General features: G+C 47.9%; 3 protein-coding genes across 14 annotated transcripts in view; all 3 read left to right on the forward strand.

Annotated features, from left to right (window-relative positions):
* Positions 1 to 14,757, forward strand: part of LOC3291910 (protein disconnected) — a 70,474-nt gene extending 55,717 nt beyond the window's left edge. For 11 of the 12 annotated variants that reach the window (XM_061659218.1, XM_061659223.1, XM_061659221.1 and 8 more), the window contains 3 exons: positions 10,723 to 11,459; positions 12,101 to 13,018; positions 13,088 to 14,757. In XM_061659218.1, the coding sequence (XP_061515202.1) occupies positions 10,723 to 11,459; positions 12,101 to 13,018; positions 13,088 to 13,162 (1,730 nt within the window). In that variant the 3' untranslated portion in view covers positions 13,163 to 14,757. Of the gene's footprint in view, positions 1 to 9,794; positions 10,340 to 10,722; positions 11,460 to 12,100; positions 13,019 to 13,087 lie in introns of those variants that run through there. The other variant, XM_061659228.1, reaches the window with a different exon arrangement.
* A 4,513-nt stretch (positions 14,758 to 19,270) lies between these two features.
* LOC1280102 (uncharacterized) lies at positions 19,271 to 20,338 on the forward strand. Its single transcript, XM_319905.5, has 2 exons — positions 19,271 to 19,742; positions 19,809 to 20,338. Exons 1-2 carry the CDS (start codon positions 19,367 to 19,369, stop codon positions 20,297 to 20,299), a joined length of 867 nt encoding a protein of 288 aa, XP_319905.4. The 5' UTR covers positions 19,271 to 19,366; the 3' UTR covers positions 20,300 to 20,338.
* A 630-nt stretch (positions 20,339 to 20,968) lies between these two features.
* LOC1280103 (uncharacterized) lies at positions 20,969 to 22,350 on the forward strand. Its single transcript, XM_319906.4, has 2 exons — positions 20,969 to 21,682; positions 21,758 to 22,350. Exons 1-2 carry the CDS (start codon positions 21,226 to 21,228, stop codon positions 22,201 to 22,203), a joined length of 903 nt encoding a protein of 300 aa, XP_319906.2. The 5' UTR covers positions 20,969 to 21,225; the 3' UTR covers positions 22,204 to 22,350.
* The last annotated feature ends 211 nt before the right edge of the window (positions 22,351 to 22,561 follow it).

The raw sequence follows: 22,561 nt of genomic DNA on the forward strand, positions 1-22,561 counted from the left end.
AATCATCCCCCCATGGATGGTGATGATAAGCAGACGTGAGTTGTAGGAGGAGATGCATCGCCCGAGCGCTGGGGGATCCAACAGAAGTGGAGCTATCGCCTACTTCCTATCACAACCGCCATAACTCACGCGATAAGTGGACGAACGACAACAAACAAGGGTTATGATTTATCTGTCAATTCACACCCGTCAACGGGTAGCCCGTTGGCACGAATCGTGGTTGACCAGTTTGGAAGCAATTACTCTTGTGCCGATTGGGAGAGTCGCTTTGTTGATCCGAGAGAAGCAGAGGGTACCCTTCGACCTCCCTTCTTTCTTTGTGCCAAAAATATATACTTCGATAAAGATGCAGATTACACGACGGGGCTGTACCGCGAGCCACGTACGGGAGACTACCATGTCCACATCGCGACTCGGGGGGCCCGTCTTAAAGTTGTGCTAGGCCAGGTTCAAGGAAACTGGTGGGCTCATGTCGTCCGCCCCATTATCGTACGGTCCCGGGACGGGGTCGGGCGAGTTACACACGCTGTTTACTCGCGCCGAATCGTAAACAACTTCACCGGCAGTGGCCGGTGGAGTACGTTACCACCTTATCTGCCGGGCCGGGCCTGTCCACTGCGCTTACCCGCTGTGTGTATCGCGAGATTTGATTTCGCACGCAAACACAGCACCAAACACACATCAAAGCTGCGCTGATAAGATTACGATTGCTGGTGATTAGAAAGCGTTTGTGCCTGTGTTCGCCGTAGCACGGTTTGGGTAGACATCTTCATCGTTGAACCAACACAAAAAACCCCTCGTCCGATTCTAAGTGTTGTTTGTGCCCTCTTCGCAGCAGCTTCTCCCGGAATATTGCTTGCGCGAGGAACTGCCCATGCCTGTTTTGAATGATACATCCCCGAAGACGCCGCCGTAAGAGTGATCGGATGCGTTTAAGCCCCGTTCTCTCCTTCTCGCTTTCCCGTTCGTTGCTGTTCGTTGCGTTAAAAGCAAGATAAGACATACGACGAGGTGCTCGCTTCAGACGCGCGGCGCACGGAACAGCTGATGAAATTGGTGTACAAATTTTCAGCACAACCCATAGTCCTCGGCCCTGTGCAGCTGATAAGCCGGGCCCGATGCCGCATGCCGCTTCAAAACTGGGGAAAGGAAAATTCCATCGTAAGATGATGAGCCGAGCCGAAATTCGGCTGAATCTTCTGGAGTTCTTGTTTTTCGGACATTCGATTAGAGCCTGAGGTTCTTGCTGAAGTTTGTAGAAGAAGACACCGAGAGCTGGTAGAGGAAATCAGGGATGGACACATCGTGTTTTTTTGCCTTTGTCTGGTGTTGTCTGTGGCTCACTGTATGTGTAACCCGTCTGGCGGGTTATTAGATAATGGTTAAATAATCGTGATAATCGTGGCGCGACATCTCTCGAAGCTTCCCAGTTCCTGTTTGCAGGTATTTACACATTACACACAGATACACAAAGCTCGCTCTCTCGGCAGGAGGTATAGTGTGCAGCGATTGCACATTACACGCTGATGCATTCTAGTAGGGTGTGAGTGACGTGTACACATCCCCCCCCGTTTGGCCGTTACTATTTACTATCTCCGCTCCACGGTTGCGGCTGGTTGGAGTGGAGCGCCATCTTCTTTCACGCCTGTGTTTGTCGCTGTTTTGGAGTGTTTTACGTCATTCCGCGTCGTACTACAGAGTTGCAGTAGGAAATTCATAGAGAGTGGGAAGCAAGGGATGTGTGTACTCTTGGCTGCTATGCTCTATCTCTCTCTCTCTTTCTCTCGGACACTAGGCAAGAAGGTGGGCGATAGTTTTTTGCGAAAAGTTAACCTTGAACGGGTACGTAAACCTCTCCCTCACCCAAACCTGCAGCAATAGCATCAGCATGGAGAGGGGAGAGACGAGCTCTGGGCAAAAAAAAAAGGGAATATCGCAGTCCGTAGGCGACGCGCGCCGTATCTCCGTAGCAAAAATTTGCATACATCGATAAACAAGATTCCAATGGCGAGAGTGAGTGCGTGGGGTTAGGTAGGAATGGTGCGGAGAGCGTGTTGAGCCGGTGTTGCAATATTTGCATGCATTCACTGTTGCTGTTAGCATTAGCAGCCGCTGATGGCTGACGGGGAAGGGTAGGTTTAGGCTAGGCTTCTTCTGACATATCGCCGCAAGTGTGCGTGGGTCGTTGGGTGGAGTTGACCAGCTGTGACATTGAATTAGGCCTGGTTAGGCCTTTCCCCGGTTTCAGGCGAGAAAGGACACAATTTCTAGGGAATTCAGTTTGAGATAGGTCTGATGTGTTGGGTACTCGTTTGTTCCCCTTTTCCCCTATTTCTATGATGGACCAAGCACAGAGGCACCAGTCTCGATTGTTCGGACGATTATTCTTCCAAGCTTTGCACACGCCGTGTTATAAATTTGGAATTCCCAGAATGTACTAGCGCGCTAGCCCTAACCTTGAGCGCAGGATCTACAGCAGGAAGACACGCAGGTCCTAGAAGCGACACCACCTTCCTACCGTCCAGGTTCTCCCACGGGAGAGGGTAAACCTTTTGCCGAACACTTTCACTGTCGGACGGGTCGGGACTGATCTCCATCTCCAGCGCAGGCCGCCGGTAGATTCTGTGGCGTGAGGCACGTTGTGTGTGTGTTGCGCCGTTTTCCAGTCCAGCGCGCTTGCTCCGGTTCCCAATGGCAATGGGGCAAAAGGGCGAAAAATGGAAATTTTTCAGTTTCCAGTCTGCTGCCATAGCTACTAACACACAAACAGACACACACACCAATGGCAGTGGCGGGTCAGGGATGGTTTCGGCTGGCGTTGCCTCGCCCTCGGCGCACCATTCGATCGCGTATGCATTGTGCGAGGCGATGAAATGGAAAATGAAGCCTCCAGTGGTGCTAGAGCATCGCTTTTCGCCAACGGGCTTTGGTTGGTTGGTTGGTTCCAAAAATGTATTCCATCGTTCACTTTGTAGCTCAGTTTTTTGCTGTTGTCGTTGCTTTCGCCATTTCGCCTTTTCTCCGGCCAAGAATTGATCTCGTCACGTAGGACTCCCAGAGACTCAGTCGTCCCCTGAAAGCGAGATATAAATACTTTGACATTTGAATACGATTGCTATTTTGATGGGGGTTTCGGTAGGACACACCACGCGCGCGCGCCTCCAAAACGAGCGATCCGTTTGGTTTGGCTATTATTCAAGAAATAAAAAGCTTCTTTCACTCTCCTCCTCATTCGCTTTCGCTGTGTGCCCCATTGTGGATGTGTGTGGAGGGCTGAGGATATAGAAAAAGCAGTTTTATGGCCACGGTTTGTGGCAGCTAGGGGAAAGCGGGGCAAAATGGGCATGTGGGGCAAAATGGGCACCCTCTATTTAAGCATTATTTGACTACAAAGATACTTTCCAATGCTCAAAATGTATTCATTAGAGTGTTCTATGAACACCATGTAAGTTTCATAACCCTTACATAACAAATAACTAAGAAAAATGCAAAATAAGGTTTAGCAGCATATTGTTGTAATTTTTGCCACTTCGAAAATAAGCTTAAACTTATGTCACAGGGATGCGTTGAAGTTTTTAATGATATATTTTTAAAGATATGATATTTCTTTACAATTTGTCTGAAGCAATCAAGGCGATTGAATTCGTATTTTTACTAATATAACAAAAAATACAAAAATGCTACACGTGGGGCAAAATGGGCAGTTACTCTTGGGGCAAAATGGGCAGATGCTTTTGACATACGGCGCTTGGTGAGGCTATGGTGTTGTATTTGTCGCCTCAATAATGATAACAGGCACAGCTTCAAAACATTCGATTTTGTAGATTTAAACGTGTAAAAACTGTTATAATTTTGATAACATATTTTTGGAAGAATTTTAAGGGCTTTTCTGACCAGCAAATCAAAAGAAAGAACGAAAAATACATTTCACGAAACGTGCGCAAAAGCATAGACCATTACCTAAGCGCAGTTGTTGTGGCCCATATTGCCCCAGTGTTTTGACGTTTCACAGTTTGTTTACATATGCCCATTTTGCCCCAGGGCTATGCCCATTTTACCCCGTGTGTCAAAATAGCTTCTCGTAAAACATCAACTTTTATTTTACATTATTTTATTGTTTTTAAGTTGTTTTCATTCTATGTGGCAATTTTAATCCATAGATAAATGGTGGAGGCATACAATAATGAAAGAAAAATTGTGTTTTGTGGCATATTCAAAGGAATATTCAGTAAACTGCTTAACATGCCCATTTTGCCCCGCTTTCCCCTACTTCACGTTCGATGGTTCGACATGCGCCGATTTCGGTGTAGTGCGGTTATACCGAGAGATTGGACGGCTTCTTCATCCATGCGTCGTCGTCGTCGTCGTCTGCCGAACGAGAGATGATGGTGGTGGGCGCTGGTTATTCACAAAATAGCAACTAAATATTCTACCGGCGTGTGCTTCTCGTCGGTGTGCCGCTTGTCCAACAGCCTTCTCCACAATGGCACTGGGTGGTTCTCGACCTTGGGGCGCGCCTCGAGGACGACGGTGCTTATTTCGGTGTTTGGTGTGTTCACTCTCCCACCATTCCCCCCCCCCCCCAAAAAAAAACAAGTTAAGAGGACACAACAGACGTCCAATAAAATAAAAAAATAGATAGTTGATTATAGCAACAGGTGTGTGTGTGTGGCAGCGGCACAAGCACCACAACCACACCCGCTAGACGATTGTTATTCTCCGTTTTGGCACCGATTTTAACGACCGTTTTTGCAAATTTAGACAGGCGGTGGAGCGTATCGCCCCACCTAGGCTCATCTCATTTCAGGTTTGTTGTTTTGGTCTGTTTCATTTCTTTTTTGTGTATACAGATTGTTTTTTTTTCTGTTATCATTTTCAAACACGTTCTTATCTCTTTAAGGAAGTGCGATTTATACAATAAAAAGCGTTTCCATATCTTTGCCCGATTCCAACCAACCAAAAACACGCTCCTTCGTAGTCCCACTGCAAAAATGGTTTTGCATCGAGACGCCGTAACTGTCATCCATTAAAAGGGTGCCTCTATTTAAGTGACTAATAAAGTGTCCATTGGTGTGTTTGTGTGCCCCTGACCCCTCGGCCCCTGCCGTCCTGGTTCGATGGGGTGCGATGATCTCACCAAAGGGATGAATTATGAAACAAACTACACAAACTGTGGCCTCGGGCCGCCTGCTCGCTGCGCTTTGTTTTAATCGGGCAGCCCCCCTCTGTTCCCGATTGCTCATAGCACTCCGGCAAAGCACTATACATGCCACTAACCTGTGTGTTTGTGTGTGTGTGGGTAGGATATTATAAAATTAGATCGATCGATGCACCCGGCTCGATGATGCAATGCGCCCGAGCGCAAGTGCAGGAATATCGGGAAGATCGCGATCGCGTCAAATGAATGATTGGGAATATAATCTTTCCATTGGTCGGTTGGTAGAAAGCACACAGACACACTCATGTAACGCCCATTCTCGGTCTATTTCGAGTTTGCTTCGAAAGGGACCACTTCCTTCCTGTGGCTGTGGCCCTCCGTCAAGCTGCCCAACTCACATGTCTTGCTTCAGGTGTCGCCACACGTGAGGTGGGAACGCCTGCCTGCCTGCTGGGAGTGGGAAATCTAATCATCATCATCGTCGATAGATACTGTCCACCACCAGCAAAATGCATCTTTGTATGGATGTAGGCGCACTACACACTACCGTACGGTCCCGTTCAGTAATGTTCCCGTGGGAGCGGCGAGATCACTGCTACAGCTGCAAAATGGTTTCTCGTTTTTTCCCATTCTCCCTAACCTACACTATTTATAATCGCTTTATCGACTACATCCACTGCCACCGCACTTGGACAGCTGCTTTTTGCGGGGGGGGGGGGGGGGGGGGGAATGGGGAGCGTCGTCTGACTAAGTAAACTAATCAACGGAATGATTGCACACACAAACGAAGGCCACTTTTACTCAGGCGTGCGGTGGCGGCGGCAAAAATCACGTTGACATGGTACACTCATTGTGCCCGCGCCAGATGGAGCGTTGTAACCTGTAACACTGCCACCCATCCCTCCGCCCAACGCTCAAACCCATACAAGGGAGAAACGGACGGGTGATGCGGGGCGCAGCTTAGATGCAACAATGTAGTGACACCACCGAGCGTTAGTTATAGCGCTAGAAAAGGCACTGCACTCGTTCAAGGTCAGCCGGACAGTCGCTCGACGAACATCCCTTTTTACAGTGGCGGCAGTAGCAGAGGTAGGGAAGCGAGCGATGCAACACAGTAGTGTGCAGCAAAGTGCAGTGTCCACCAACACACACACACTCATTCGTGCTGCAGTGGCGGCCGCAGCAGCACCGGAAGGGAAAGTGACATATTCGCACGTCTATTGCACGCACACTGTACACTACTGTACAACGGGGCAGTGTAGTTTGTGTTGGTTTTGCATTCGCCGGCTGCTGCTTCAAGTGCAGCACACACCCCGACACAAGGAAGAAGGGGGCTCGTCGTCTTGTGCCTCGCGCTGGGGAGGACCGGCGGCAATCCTCCCAGGTCGCGTGAGGCACACACGGCGGGCGGGGGCGAACTAATTGATTGGGATTGATTTTCAGAACTCGACGGACGACGACGTCGTTATGCGCGTTACATCATCCCCCGGCTCTTGTGATGTGTGTGTCTTGTGTAGTACATGTGTACATACATACACACTCGCTAATGGGTTTGCTTTAATAGAGGAGATTGCAAGAATATGACCTACCTCCCCCTCGCCACACACTACTTAGTATTGTCTCTTTATTCCTGGAGCGAACAACAATGTCAATGTACAACAATGGAGAGTGCACACACCAAGAAAAACACCTTTCCTTTCATTATTTTCCAATTAATCCATTCGCGGCTGTAATTGAGACGTGGAATCGATGTCGTGCGCGTCGTGTCGCAGGCAGGTGTGCGTTGCACGCTTACCAACTGCTCTATTCTGCCCACCGTCCCGTGGCTCCCTTAAAAGCCATTCTTATTCGAAGTGACACAAAGTGATGTTTGTTTGTTGAGGTTCATCGAAGCGTTTTCCATTTTTTTTTCGTCTGCTCAGACAGGCTCTCGCTGTTAATAAAGCACTGTTCCATCATTCTGCAGCACAAATTCACACACGCTTCCCATGTCATGGAGAAGCGAACAGACTCCCCACAACCCCGATGGGCGCTTACGACGCCCCATGACACACGCACATGTCAAACCGTTTTCGCCTAAAATCATTCCACAAATGCACCAGACACATGGGTACATTTACAGCAAGTGTCCCCCGTATGCACGTATGGGCACAGTTTTAGCACGCATCACGTGGTAACATTCCAGCGCACCGAGTGCAGCAAATTGGGAAAATGTGGGCCCGGTGACAGTTAAAGCGGTAGCACAAAAAAACCCCGCTCAAAAGCGCATGGCACGCATCGGGAGCAATCGGCAACGAACCGTGGCCCAGACAGACAGCATGCAGCGGGGAGGTCGTTTTTGATGCAGTCGTTGCAACATTGTTGCAACACACGAATTGTGATCCTCCAACGGCGTTACTATCTTTCCGCGGGGATGCGGAAAAATTCCCCCTTTTCCGGCACTGCTCCCAGTCAATCATTCGGGCGGGTCACGCAAACTTGCCGCCGCTTGCCGTTTCCTACTGGGTGTGTGTGTGTATGGAAATGCAAACGAAGTGTGGCGGATAAAAAGCGTGGTTCGCTGTCGGCCCGTTACTGTGATTTTGTCCGTTTTGCAACAAAGTGTAAGTCGGGTGATTTGCCCAGCTACACCATCCTTTGCAAAGTAATCGCAAAAATGGCACACGACAGAGAGCAGAAGAGAAGGAGTTTGTGAGGGCTGTGGATTCTCTCCGGTACATTATACTGCTGCGTTACTGCGTGCATGCAAATGCATTTCCCCACTGCTGTTGGACAGTGGAAAGTGGTGTTTGGAGTTTTCGGTTACCTTACATATTTCGGGTTCGTTGATATCGGCCACCCGGACCTGACCTGCCGTCCTGATGCAATAGGAAACCTACTGGTGCTCCATGGGTAATACTATGCTTTAGAATTTTCCTACCTGAACATGTCTTCCGGCGTGGCACGCGATTGTGCTCGCGTGACCCCGCCGAAACGCTGCCCGCGTTGGGTGTTGGGAGAGATTCTGACTCGCCCCCCTTTCTATACTGTGCAGCAGCACCATGCCACCGTTATTTACTCAAATGGTTCGTCTTTTTCTCGTTTCGTCTTCTCCACTGTTAGTTGTTTCAGTTTGCAAATGGTGTGTGTGTGTGTGTGTGTATTGTCGCTCCATATCAGAACACTGGCAATGCAAAACAATTTCAGTTACACCGATGTGTTGGACAGACGGCGGGCGATTTTTATGAGTTGAGTGGTTCCGTTACTGCGAGCTTTCATGTTGTTTTAATGGTTCTGTCACGGAAAAAGAACGGGAAGCTCAAAACACACACACACACACACACAGCACAGGAAAGGGAGGAAGGGAGAAAAACGTGTAAAGAGCGAAAATCGTTCTGCCACGCTCTAATTGGGTGGCAAATAGAAGAAAAAGAAACAAGAAATTTGAAGTTATGATGAATGCTATACTTGTGTATGCACACATTAGAAGAGGGCAAGCACACACACACACACACAAGCAGAAAAGGAACCGAGGAATGGTGTTGTTTGCTACAAAGTTGCACCAGCACTTCCAGCAGTGGTGGGGAGCAGCATGTTTGTTTGTTTATTTGATTTTTTGTTAGACGGAAAGAGGAAGGCAAGCGAGTGAATCAAACAAAATGCGTCAAAATGTAAGCTCGGGATAAGCTCTGATGCTAATTGTGTAAGTCAATATCCCTTCCGTTGATACGAAGAGGAATGGTGGGGATGCATTCTTCCTAACGTGTCACAGTAAGTATCGTTCCTGGTACTCGCTGTCTCGCTATCTTTGCCCTTCCCTTTTGGGCAGTAAATCACTTCAGGCAGAGGGCTCTGGCAAAAAGCAAAAATACCGTCCCTGAATGGTGGTTTGGCGATAAAGATAAGCGGCGAACCCAATTTTAATCGATAATTGTGTGTTTCTAGAAGAAGATGAAGAAGAACGCAGTCGGGGTGTGTATAAAAATAGTATCGTCTGAAGGTGGAAAAGGGAAAAAAGGGCCCCGAGACCTTATGGCGCGACCCGAGAGGCGCTTCCTTTGTTAAAGGGGTACTACCAGCTATGTAATGCGACTCTTCGTCCTCTCTTTTCCTCTCTCTCTCTCCCCCTCTCTCTTTGTGCTCTGATAAGTGTCGTTATAAATTTCATTCTACGAGTGCCGGGACGCGTCACCGCCGCCGCCACCTCGACATTGCGATAGTTGGGCCGCGGCCGGCCGGCCGGCCCTCGCGCGTCGTGACTCTTTTCACTGTCAGCTGTTTCGGCAAAGGGGGGGTGGTGAAAGGCAGAGAGAGGTTTATACGTGTAATCGCCGCCCAACACACCAACACATACGCACACACTACCGTCTTACGTGTGACAATTATCATCATCATCATCATCGGTGCACCCTGCGCCGAACGAATACAGCCTCGCGATCCCTCCAACCCCATTAGAAACACGCACACACAGACACGCACACATCCACTATGCACAAAAAGGGCAGTAGTGTGTATTTTCTAACACATGCCGCCGTCTACACGTTTTGGGGCGTTGTTGCGCTTGTCGTCGTACCATTTCGCGCATTTGCGTTGGGCCGCTTTCTGTGGTGGTGGTAGTGGTCGTTGCGGACCGATCCCACGGGCGCACACACCGCGCTTTTGCCACACAGATGATGTGTGTTCACATCTATAAAAGCAGTACGGCCGCACGTTCCGAAGGCGACAAATGGTCTACACGACGCCGGTAACGCATCGCGCTCCTCCATCGCGTGTGAGTGTTCGGTAACGTAACGCAGCGCTCTCGATCGAACGAGTTTTGGGAGGCCGTTGTGAGGCCCCAACCGCCGTCGGTTTTTGGAGGATGAAGTGAGCAGTGCGTTTGTTTTGGAAGCCAATTTCTGTGTCGCCTCAGATCTCAAAACGACAAACAAATTTGTGTGCCACAGAGGGACAAAGAAGTTACTCTGTAAGAAAGTGGCTGTGTGTTTAGAAAAAAAAACTACGTAAGACGACTCAGTGTGTGTTAGTGGCTCAATTGCTGCTGTGTGATCTCGTGCTGGAAGGAAAAATCTAGTGACTTCTAACAGCACGGTCATCTCTCTAAAGATTCTCTCTCTCTTGGTCTGCTGTGTGTCTCTCAGTTCTCCCTAAACCCTACAGCAATGCCACCGCAGCGCAGCATGTGGGACGAGGTGTTAACAAGTAAATTATCGTTCCCGACTTATCTCCCTTATCTGCACGTTTTGTGTTCCGTGTGTGTACTATCTGTGTGTGTGTCCGTTTGCATCCCCCCCTCAACAAACCATCCAAACCGACGGGAACTGGATTTTAGTGTCCAGCCGGACTTTAAAAAAAGACGCGATTAGTAAATGGCGTCCTAAGCCCCGAGCGTGTCGAACATGTGCCGGAACCTCTGTGTGTTGGATGCATACGCGTCGAGGCACACGCGCGCTTGGGACATTTGCGCACCAGAAGATTTGCGCATATTCAAATACAAACTAGCGTGCTTGATTGAGTGACGTATGTTGACGACGACTTACTTATCACCTTTTTTGTGTGTGTGTTTCTTTTCGCCCTTCTGCTAGGTTTAAGCTCCCGGCAGGACACGGTTTCGCCGACCGATACGGCCTGCTCGTCCGAATCGCCCGCCTTTCTCGGGCCGCCCTCCTCCTCCTCCCACCTGCTGGCGTACGATCAGAACAGCTCGGAGGAGGAGCTGGAGGTGATCAATGGAGGTGGCGGGTCCGCGGGCTGCGATCTCGTCGAGGTGGGCAGCGTGAGCGGTGTGCCGAGCCGGCTGAGCGGGCTGCCCATCCTAAGCAACCCCCACACGGACGAGGAGACTGAGGAGGAGGAAGAGGAGGAGGAGGAGGAAGAAGATGATGTGACCGAAGGTATCGTGGACGAGGTGGAGGAGGAGGAGGAGGATTACGTGGCGACACCTGGAGCAGCACCGGCGGGAACAACGGCAGCAGCGACAATCAGCGAAAGTACGGCGGGCCAGTGCGGTGGCCCCGGCGCCATGGACACGAGCGGCAGTATTGTGCGGGGCCGGGAGTTCATGGTGATCGGGGCGTGCGGCGCTGACGAGGACGACGGTGAGGCGGAGCCGCTGGACGATTTTGCCGAGGAGCTGTCGAGTCTGACGGCGATCCCCCAGACGATGGCGGCGGCGGCGGCGACGACAGTGGTGCCGCTTGCACCGGCACCGTTAGCGACCAAACTGATCTCATCGGCGGCGACCGCCGGCAAGCGGTTGGGAAGTGTGAGCAGCTTTCTGGAGAAGCGCAAACGTTCCCTGGCGCACAATTCGGATGATGAGGTAAGATGTTCGCAGTGATAAAAGGAATGTTGGGTAAAGTTGGCAAAAATCCTGGGTCGACTCCGAGAAATAGGCAACCGACTCCGGAAAGTAGGTCCGTCCAGCATTATCTAGAACGAAATCGTACGAAATCGTATGCTTCCGTTTTGAGTCGGCCGGAGTCATCCGGAGTCATCCGAAGTCATCCAGAGTCATGCGGAGTCGCCTGGACTTGTCCCAAGTCGTCCAGAGTCATCTGGAGTCATCCGGAGTCATCAGGAGTCGTCCTAAGACGAAGTCATCCGGAGTCGTCCGGAGTCATCCGGAGTCATCCGGAGTCATCTGGAGTCATCCGGAGTCGTCCGGAGTCATTTGGAGTCATCCGGAATCATCCGGAGTCGTCCTAAGACGAAGTCATCCGGAGTCGTCCGGAGTCGTCCGAAGTCATTCGAAATCGTCCGAAGTTATCCGGAGTTGTCTGGAGTCGGCCGGAGTCGCCTGGAGTTTTCGGGAGTCGGAGGAGCTAGTGGTTCTGATTTTGCCGGAGACGAAATCGGACTAAAAATAGTCAAAATTGGATCGGAGTCGGGGATGCGCTCCAGAGAGCACACCACTAAAAAGAAGCTTCAACTGACTCTAACCGTGTTCTTCTTGTATTTCAGGTACGCTATCTGCTGGAACAGCAACAACCACCGAACCAGCAGCAGCAGCAGCAACAACCGACCCATCATCATCATCATCCACTCGCGCATCAATATCATCATACGTTGCGCCACCATCACCACCACCACCACCACCTGCAGCACCAACAGCAGCAGGAGGAGCTCCAGCCGGAGGAGGCGGCGCCCCTGTCGGCGCCGGTCAACTTCCGCACATCGCCACCACTAGAAGCTTTAAAACCACACCGTGGCCATATACTGCAGCGCTCGACGACCCCGCTAGTGCTGGGCGAGGGGTGCGGTGCGGCCGGTGTTGCTCCGACCGCACCGAGCGGGCTTCGGCCCTCGTCCGGGTCGTCGCTGTCGTCGCTCGGCGGTGGCACCACCGGCATTAGCGGTTTCTACGGCACCGGTAGCAACAGTAGCTGCAGCGGTAGCAACACTAGTACGACCGTAGGAAGTTGTGTTGGTGGTGGTGGTGGTGCCGGTGGCCTTCGTTTCGGTCTCGGCCGACGCCCCATTGGCTGTGATAGTCCATTGACTGCGGTGTGCCATCGCAACAGCACCAATCCGCCACCACACCACGGCGGTGGCACCGGCAGCCTTGGATCCGGGCTTAGTACAACAACCACTCGAACGTCATCATCATCATCATCGGGGGCGGCGGCGTCCCTGTCGTCGGCACCGGCTTCGCTAGTACGGCTCGGGGCGGGCAGCAGCCCGGAACCGGCCGGCGGCGGCGGCGGCAGTATCACCACCACCACCCCCCTAGTAACTAGTATGGACGTGAGCCGGTCCGTTAGTCCACCGGCGAAGATGTTCCACTGTGCCGTGTCGCCGCGCCGGCGACAGCCCCGCCACCAGCAGCAGCGGCTGCAGCGTCCCCACAGGCCCTGCCTAGACTTTGACAAGATGCAACAGGTACGGATTGGAGCGTTTGGTCCAACAATCCCCTTTTTACTAACGGATGTTTTTTTTTTCCTTTTTTAGCTGAAGGCACGCTCCGTCACCACCTGGCGGCACAGCAACGAGCACTCGGGCGAGCTGTCCGTCTTCTGCTGGTGATGATGAGTGAAGGACAGTCTCCGCCGGGCGTGGCCGTCAGCCGCCAGCATTGCCACCGCCATCATCCTGAGCGCGGTGGACTGTCTGTGCCGTGGGCTGTCCGTGCCACCAGCAGCAGGAGTTGTCATGCGGAAAGCGGAACAACACGAGCGCGTGTTTGCATCGAACCGACCCGACGTGGGGTCGGCGATGGTTTTATTACTGGAGAAGGACGGGCGGCGCTGTCCAATCCTGGCTGTGGCTGTGGTGTGTTTCCTGTAGTTTCCAGCCGCCTTTTGCGACGACGCGACACGATGACGACGAGTTTGCGGCACGCGCGAAGCGGCAGAGTCAGGTCGCTGCGTGTGGGGCGGGGGCTTTTATTTGTTAGTGAGCGTGATAGTACAAGCGTTTCTTTGTTTCAATTTTGTACTCGGAAAGGAGTAGCAAAAAAGGATTCGCTCCGTTGATTTGTCCCCTTGGCTGCGTGCGGCTCAAACAGTTTTAGATATTAGTTTCGAAGGAGCAGGCCCCAAACACGGCCGGGCAAACCGTGTTCTTCTTCGACGAATCGTCTCACACACACACACAGCGTGCGACGTGTGTTTATGTGTGTGTATAAGTGCACATTAAGCGATAATGTGTTTGTGTGTGTGTGTGTTTTGTTTGTTTGTTTTTTAAAACTATCTTTACACTTAATGACATTTTCAAAGCAATTTTGTGATTTTAATCGTTAGCAATATCGTGTATTAAGTTTGATCGTTTGATAGATGTACTTTCCAATTTCCTCTCAGTTTGGACGAAAGGCCAATGCGGCGCTATGAACCCTTGTTTTCCGTTCTTCCTTTTCTGCAACAGTTGTGCGGGAAGCATGGTAAGGAACTAGCGTTACTACTGTGTGTGCGTGTTTGTTTTGTTTTTTTTTTTGGAAAAGTCAATCTGGAAACAAACTGGATTCAATCAAACCAGTGTACCAGTAAGGAGATTAGGACGATAGACACAGCGAGAGAAAGAGAGAGAGAGAGAGCGAGCTAGTTCTTCTCAGGGACATACACATACGAAACACGCACACACACACACGCACGCTAATAAATGGCGGAAGGATATGCAATTGGGTAGGACAGAGGAGCGAACGTTTGGGAAGTGTTAGAATTGGCAGCTGGCGCTAGGTGAATAGAACCGAACGCTACCAAAGAACGGGCGCCGCGCAAGCAATCCTGGCGCGGGAGGATGGGCGAGTGAAAGAGCACCTGCTTGAAGCAAGCAAAACAAACATAGTGCAACATAGGACAATAGGGCAAAACAAACAAACAAAAATCATCATCCGGAGGCACATGCAACAAGCGCGCTGTAGTAGCGCTGGATAATGCGCTAAGCGTTGCAGCTCCATTTTTAACCGTTTTCCTTCCGCTGGTTGGGGGAAAAAGCACAGGCTAGTGTAAACATCGATGTGTTTGTATCGATCGGACAGGACAGGGGTAGGAGCAGTCATTCAATTAACCACATAAGACATCCATTTACAAACACAATACACACAAAGAAGAAAAAAAACAATACCTGCCATGGTCCTTGTCCGCGTGCGCGTAATAATAACAAAACCCCAAACATACAACAAATCTCAAACGTACTCCAACGTACGCTAGTAGAACATCAATCAATAGAAAAATATAGAGAAACATAAAACAGCAGGAAGAAAAGAAAACAGAACAAACCCGTTGCGTTAGCCGTCTCAGGTGGTAAGGCGGGCGGATCGGCACCTTTAGGCAAAACAAAGCAAAACAAACCACTTACAAAACAAAAATGTGTTCGCCGATTCGACCCAGCACAAGCCCCGGACCACACTGGGGACGGCAAAACTAGAGAAAGTAATAGCAAAAACCAACCTACACTCTCGCCATCGCGCCACGTTGCCGTATGTGCCGTGGGATCGTCACCATCAACCATCAACCATCTGCATGATCGTGTACTGCAGCAACCAGCAGCAACACGTTGTTGTAAATCTGTGTGCATGTATAAAGAAGTATATTAAAATGCTACAAACAGACACCCATTTATTGAAAACGGCGTTACAATAATTCATCTGGTAAAAAACGGGGGAAATAAAACATACCACAAGCCATAATACTGCCGCCAAATGTGCGAAATCACGAACCCGACTTCACCGGTTAGCTCCGTTCGTTCATACCCGTTTGTGTGGTCATCGTGCCGAACAGTGTTCCTTTGTACACAACTGCGAGAAGAAAGGGCAAAAAACAATTCCACAACACACCGTACACCAGGACGGTTCTTTGCGTGAGCGGAAAAACGGTTCCAACGCGTCCAGTTAACCTACAGTTATTGTTATGTTCTATTTCGATTGTGGTTCCTGTTTTTTTCTTTCTTGTACACGAGAGAAGGACATAGACATTGTGCACAGAAAAGAGGAAGAAAGCTCGTTTAACATCAACTACTGCCATCCCACCCCGGCCGCAGGTTCGCTAGAAGCAAAACAGTAAAGATCATCGTCGCCCGGCGAGAAAGTGCATTTTAAGGTACCAATCTTAGTCGGAAAGGGCAAGCAAGCATCTCATTTGAAAAGAGGATTCCAATTTGGAAAGATTTGAAAAAAAAACACGGAAAAAGGGAAACGAAACTGAGCAGACCCAGTTAGAACCAGCGAGAAAACGAAAGCAGAGGGAAGAAGGATATCAAACTAGCATTTTACAATTAACTAGTACGCAAAACAATAACAAAACATACGAACACAAAACCATTGTAGAAGTACATTTTTTTTCTACCGAAACGCGCAACAATTAGCATGCAAATACGAAACTTAGATACAGCAAAGATAAATTAAAAAAAAGCGCACCCAACATTGGCAGTAAGGAAAAAGCAACCAATCCTCCCAATTGGAAAAGGAGAACAAACACACACAAAAAAAAAACGATGAGAAATGGAGACTTGTTTGGAATTCGGTGAAACTAGCAGCGAGCGTAGCGAGCTTTACGTTTTGTTGTGTCGTACGCCTACATATATAAATAGTGACAAATTAATTAAGGTAACGTGTTTAAACCATTATTCAACCATTTAAGAAATGATGATGATGATGAATAGTAGCGCGCAACACGTGATGTGTGGTGGGCAGTGTGCCAATAATGGAATAGGGGGCCTGGAGCATGATATGGTGGCTCTGTCTGTAGTGTGTGAGTGTGGTGTGTCATTAGTAGCGTTTAAAATGATGGCTTAAACAGGGATAGGAAAGGAACGAATCGTTTAAAAAGCTTTTGTCATTTCCCCTCATTACTTTGTAATGCTGTTGTTTGAGCTGTTTTTTTTTTGTTTTACTTTATTAATGTTTATTGAAACGAGGAAACTTATGACCGTAAAGAAGGCTTATGTTTCCCCCTATAAGTCACGTGATTCTGAACGTGTGTGTGTGTTTGATGGGCCAATCTTTACATCGATGTGGCTGGGTAGTAATCGATTTAGCATGCTGATTTAATCCCCGATTTGGGTGAGGCTGGACAAACACACGCAGTGCGTAGCGATGGACAGGACAGGTTTTACAAATTTGTATCATACGCTAAACTAAACTAACAAATTAAGAAAATAAATTTAGATAAAATCGACCCGGCTCGATTGTTTGTGCAAACGGGTAGGGCAGTTTTGGAGAAAGAGAGAGAGAGCGAAAAACGCGCCTACCAACCAGGTGTGCTTTAAGAAGCATTCATGTGGTGAAGGGATACAAACAGAAGGGATACAAAAAACAAACAAACCATTGACTGTGCAAACACACCTACACAACACGTTTCGTCTCGTCCTTCTCACACTTTTGAGAGGGGCAAACGATAGAACAAACGACTTTTCTTCTACAGCGCGAAACAAACTCCCCCGCGACACTAACTAGCATCATCCAGGCAACAAACCGACAAAGCAAACAGAAATTGGAGTGTGCATCATTACACGAAGGTTAATTAAACATTAAGATTGTAAGTTAAGTAGCAGAACAAAACAATTAATTGCTGAAGCCCCAGGGAGAGTGGAGAGTGCCGATTGTTGTTCTCGGTGGGGGACTGTGTTTGTGAACATATTAATCAAATCGAATAATGGGCAGAACGGTGATGAAAGACTCTCTACACCACATGGGCACACATACAAACACACACACAGACATAGACAAAACCGAATAAAAAAAACCATAAGCATAAGTAGTAAAGCAAAGAAAAGGGCGTGAAAGTAGAGAAAGTCATCGTGCAACACGATCACTCTAATCACTAGAAGGAAGCATTATTTGGTAGTAGCAGCGACGTTTGGAAGGAGCAGTCATCGAAGGTTGTTTTCCTTCTTTATTTTTTTTTACAAAATATTCTCTTATATGTTTTAGTAGTGCCCGATACAATTGGAGATTGGTGAGGTTGGTTCTGGGGTTTTCACTTCTTTTTTTTACTACCCCCACTCAAAAAGAAGCCACCCATTACTGTGAATGTGAACTGATTGAAGCGGCGCCGTACATGGGCGAACAGTGGTATTGAGAAAGAGGAGGAGTATTTGAAATACAAAAAGAAAAAAACACGCGAAAGCTCCATTTTAACCGTGCGCTTTTCTCTGCACGGCAAATGTACATATTAATGATAGCAACAACAACAACAAAAAAAACAAACATTTGGTAAAGATAAGGATAGGAGGTGAGCATTAAAAGGAAAGAGAAAGCGGAGGAACGAAATGCACAGGAACAGGAGGGAGCACAAGAAAACGCTGCAGGACGTGTGATGTGTGAACACTTAAAGGAGACGAAAACGAACGAGAAAGGGGAAGCGGATAAACGTAATGGACGTGCATTTTGAAATGGATTTTTTGTAGAATTTTCGAAACTGAATTAATAAACCAATCACCAAATGAGCGGTGTAAAATCGGTCAATCGGTGAGGTAAATAATGAAATAGAACAGCAAACACACATACATACACACAAACACACAAACACGAACAAAGAGAAGTGAAGGTAAAAGGAGCTAATACTGTGTAACACAATTAAGTAAACTATTGGACTGGATTTAAAATGGCCACAAAAGCAAGAATAGCGGAATAGAAGGAAGGAAGGCGATTGAGTTACTGGATGAGGTTTTTTTTTATTTGTTGTTTACTTTTCCGTTGTCATTGGCTGTATTGTACGAAGGAGTTTTGTCCCTTATTGTAGGAAGTTTGATGAAGTTTATTGAACGGTAGTTGATAATGTGAAATTTGTCGTTAAACACTCTACACACACACACGTAATGCTAAACCTCAAAAAAGGTATGTGAGTTTGTTTGAATTAAATTACAAACAAATTATGAAACAAAACAGAGAAAAAATCAGCAAAAAAGAAAATCCGACTTTCATCAAGTGGATTAAGTGATATGATTTGTTTTGTAACACTACTATAGGCAAACAAGCTGTGAAGCGAATTGTGCTTTTGTTGCCTCAAACTGCAACTGAGTTTGTAACGAATTTAACGAAGTTTTTGTTTTGCTAATTTTGTCCCCATCGGAGAAGATGTAAAGTTATCTCAAACTCAATAGAAGGGAGAGGAAAAAACACAAACGAATAAAACACACACATTTGTAACTAATAAAGACGGACGGAACGAAATGAAGTGAATCACGAAAGTGGAAAACAATTGATGGAACAGTTTGCATCATACTTCTAATGGCAGTATATCAACACACAACACATAAGCGAAACGTGAACACAACACTAACAAACAACAAACAATGGTCAAATTTAACGAGCAAGTGTGTAAAGAAGAGGGTCAAACCTGGAACTGAACGAACAAAACTAATGGATACAAATACAAGAAGAAGAAGATGCAGAAAAGAAGGGGAGAGAGAAGTAAACAGTGCAGCAAATAAGTAGTGAAACAAACAAAAAACGAAACAAGAAAAATGAAAACGAAAAACAAAGGTAAAAAATAAAACAAAAGTGAATTAAAAAAAACTTGCACATTCTGTATTTTCACTTTGTGATTTCTGAACCATTTGATAGTTTTTTCTTTTATAAAATGGTGGGTTTTTCCTGAATTGGAAACGTCATTGAGGGAGGAAGATTCCCTCTCCTCTTATCACGTCATTCCGTGCTTGTATGCGTGCGTTTTGTTACACTCTTATCAGCACATTCGTTCAATAGTCGTGTGCAAAACAGTGGCAAGTTGCAAGCACGGCTCAGTTATGTGTGAACATCCTCAGAAGGAAGTGTACAATCTTTGAAGCAACATGAAACATACAATCATTCTCATCAGCACGCTGTTTCTAGTAGCGATAACTGTATCAAGTGATCCGATTGAATCAGCATGCAAACAGTTCAACCGACAGATAAGTATCTATCGTCCCCAAGGAGTGGTGGTAAATCAACGCGTCAGAAGAAATTTAGTTGGCCTCGAGATGGAGGTGTACATTAATCAAGAGGAACGATCAAACCCGATGTGTGACCTTTGCGCCAATGCTACGATGTCGGGTCGACGAAGAAAGCTGCTGCAGATTAACAAGCCACATGTGCTGGTGCTTCCGGGCGATAACTTTCAGTACACGGTTACCAAACGCTACCGTAATGGGCCTCCGGCCCAATTGAGCTGTAAATTTAGAGTTAGTGGTGAGTTTGTTTTGGTGTTGAATCGATTCGCAGCAGCTAATGATACTCGTCTCGTCGTTATTTCAGGTGATCGGATGATACATTCGCATCCAGCAGTACGCCATTGTCCAGAGAATGCTCCGCGGAGCAATGTAGTCCGTGAAATCAATTATGCCGCTGAAAAGCGTTTACTAGAGGACACAATTAACGAACTGCTAACAGCCTGTGAGGCTGCTGGAACAACCAAAATGCTCATCCTGCTCGGTAACTACCAGGACATTGAGTCGGAAAAGGCTCTGAAACGTTATGTGATAGGTCGGCTAGAATCTCTGCTTCCCTCGGTCGAATGGGACGGTACGGTAGAGAACGTGTACCGCTCAAATGGACGGTTCGTTTTTGAAGTTAAAACGACACTGATGAAGCTGAAAATACTTCACCTCGTACGAGGTGCTGAGGCAGCCGCAAGCATCGTGGATTATGACAAACAGGCCCGTTCGACATACGATCGTGACGACTATTTTGATGAGGATTACGACGAGCATGAGAGTACGACGGGCGTAGTTGAAGTGATGTTTTAAGGCAGCAATAAAGTAGAGTAGGAAGGCAATGCAAAAAAATGTATGAGTTTTGTCGTGATTTTGAGACACTCGAATATTTTTCTCTAATTCTTTTACATGATTATAGTAGTAAGGCAACGTTTTCATTTTTCAATTTTTTTCTTAGAAATTGTTCCTGCGAAATTAGTCCTGTATAACGAAACTGTTCAAAGGATCCACTGTTACGCCTGGTTGTATGCAATCTGCTGTACAATTTCTTCGTTCACTGTCTTTTCCCCTGGTGGTATGCAACGCACATTATTTACACCGATGGAGCACGTTCGCAAAGCACGTGAAGGAGGCCGGCGACTCGCTTTCGTTGAGTTGAGTTCCTTCTGAATGTATTTTCGTTCTATTAAGGATTTTGGTTTGAAAAATGCATTTAACACGAAAACATAGTACAAAAAAAATCCCATAATAATGCTCCTTGTAAGTCCAATGATAGAAAATGTTATACATATATTGTTATTACAGAATTACAGCTTCAAAATTATGTTTTGTAGAATTGCTTCTAGAGTGGTTTTTGGTACGCACAGATATGCGCATTAAATTTTCCCAACAGTCGTTGTACGTCAATAACTGAGTCATCGAGGTTTACCCACCACTGATATGCTGAAGCTTGTTCACGATGACTCGTCGTTTGATTATATTTGTTCCGCGATTTGTACAATAGGAAGCGGTTTCATTGCTGCACAAGGTAATCTGTACGGAAGATGCCACCACTACAGCCTCACACGTTCGATCGGTTCTAGAAATCCCCATCATCTCCGTGCTCTTATCAGCCACCGGTCAAACAAACACCACTCTCTCCAATCTCTCGTAATCGTCACACAAACCGCCTGATCAAGCCAGACCGATCGCTCGCACCTCATCCGCGCCAGTAACAGTGATCAGCTCGTACCGTGAAGATGGCTGGAGTAAACCGTAAGCATCATCTACTAGCAACGATTGCCCTGCTATGGCTGGTGGCCGCCAGCTGCCTGCTCGAGTCGGTCGACGCTCGCAAAAGCCGGGGCAGCTCGAAGCGTTCCTCGCGCCGACCCAAGGGCGTCAATATTGAGATCTACCATCCGAAGGGTGTGATGGTGTGGTACCCGTACCGTGCCGGCATGGAACTGTTCGGCATCGAGATTTTCATCAACAAGGCAAACCAACCGTCGTCGTCGGGCGACTCGAGTGAGGAAGAGTCCACACCGCCGGTGTGTGATATCTGTCTCAACACGACCGAAGTGTCGTACGGCAAGTTTATACTGCGCAGCGAGGACGCCGTGATCCGCAGCCGGGACCACGTGTACTACAATGCGATCGTGAAGAAAACCAGCGGCAAGGCGTACGTGTCCCGATCGAACGATTTCTACGTGTCGGGTAAGTGAAAATAAATGTGCCATCTTGAAGGGGAGAGTCGTTCTAACGCGCCATTTTGCTCTCATTCCACAATAGAAAGTCGCATTCTGCTGGGTGATATGACCGAAAAGGCTAGCTCGTGCAATGGTACTACCGCCGTTGCAAACCTTTCCGACAACGATAAGCGGCTGGCGGATGAGATTAAGCTGCTGGAAGCGATTCTGCTCGAGGTCAGTGATCAGTGCCAGGCCAATCGTACCAAGCAGTTGCTGCTGAGTGCGGAAACACCGACCCGGTACGATGCCAAGCAGCTGTACCAGTATGTGGCAGGGCAGCTGGAACAGAAGCTGCCCGCGATCGACTGGAACCGGACGCTGGTGGATGCGTTTTACGCCACGAACGGTATTGGGTTTGAGGTGGCTTCCACCATCGACAAGCTGAAGGTGTTGAAGTTGGCCAAGGCGCTGCCGGACCATCCCATTACCGATCTGGACAGCTTCCAGACGGAGGATATGACGAATGATATTGATTCGTGGATGTAATGCGTGGATCCCGCGTTTGTGATTTGGAATATTTTTAAACTAAATGTGGCTTTTACCCAGATGATAACTTTCGTTGACCATGCTCGGTGTGAGAGTATGTGTGTGTATGTGTGTAATAAATTGTTTGTTTTGTATGATTGATAGCAATTTGTTTACTTTTCCAATCTGTGGAGGGAATTTCCCAGCTGTCTTCGTTATCATGCTTCGATGGTTTGCGTGTTCAAGTTAAGACTCGTTTATACGGCAACAAAGAATAAGGAAGACATTCAAACAGGATTTCGAAGTAGTTTTGTAGACTTCAGAATGTTATCGCCTCCATTCATAACGATCACATTGTGCGTTTCTTGAATGAATGTTC

This window comes from Anopheles gambiae, chromosome 3 (assembly GCF_943734735.2).
Source record: "Anopheles gambiae chromosome 3, idAnoGambNW_F1_1, whole genome shotgun sequence".
NCBI classification, from domain to species: Eukaryota; Metazoa; Arthropoda; class Insecta; order Diptera; family Culicidae; genus Anopheles; species Anopheles gambiae.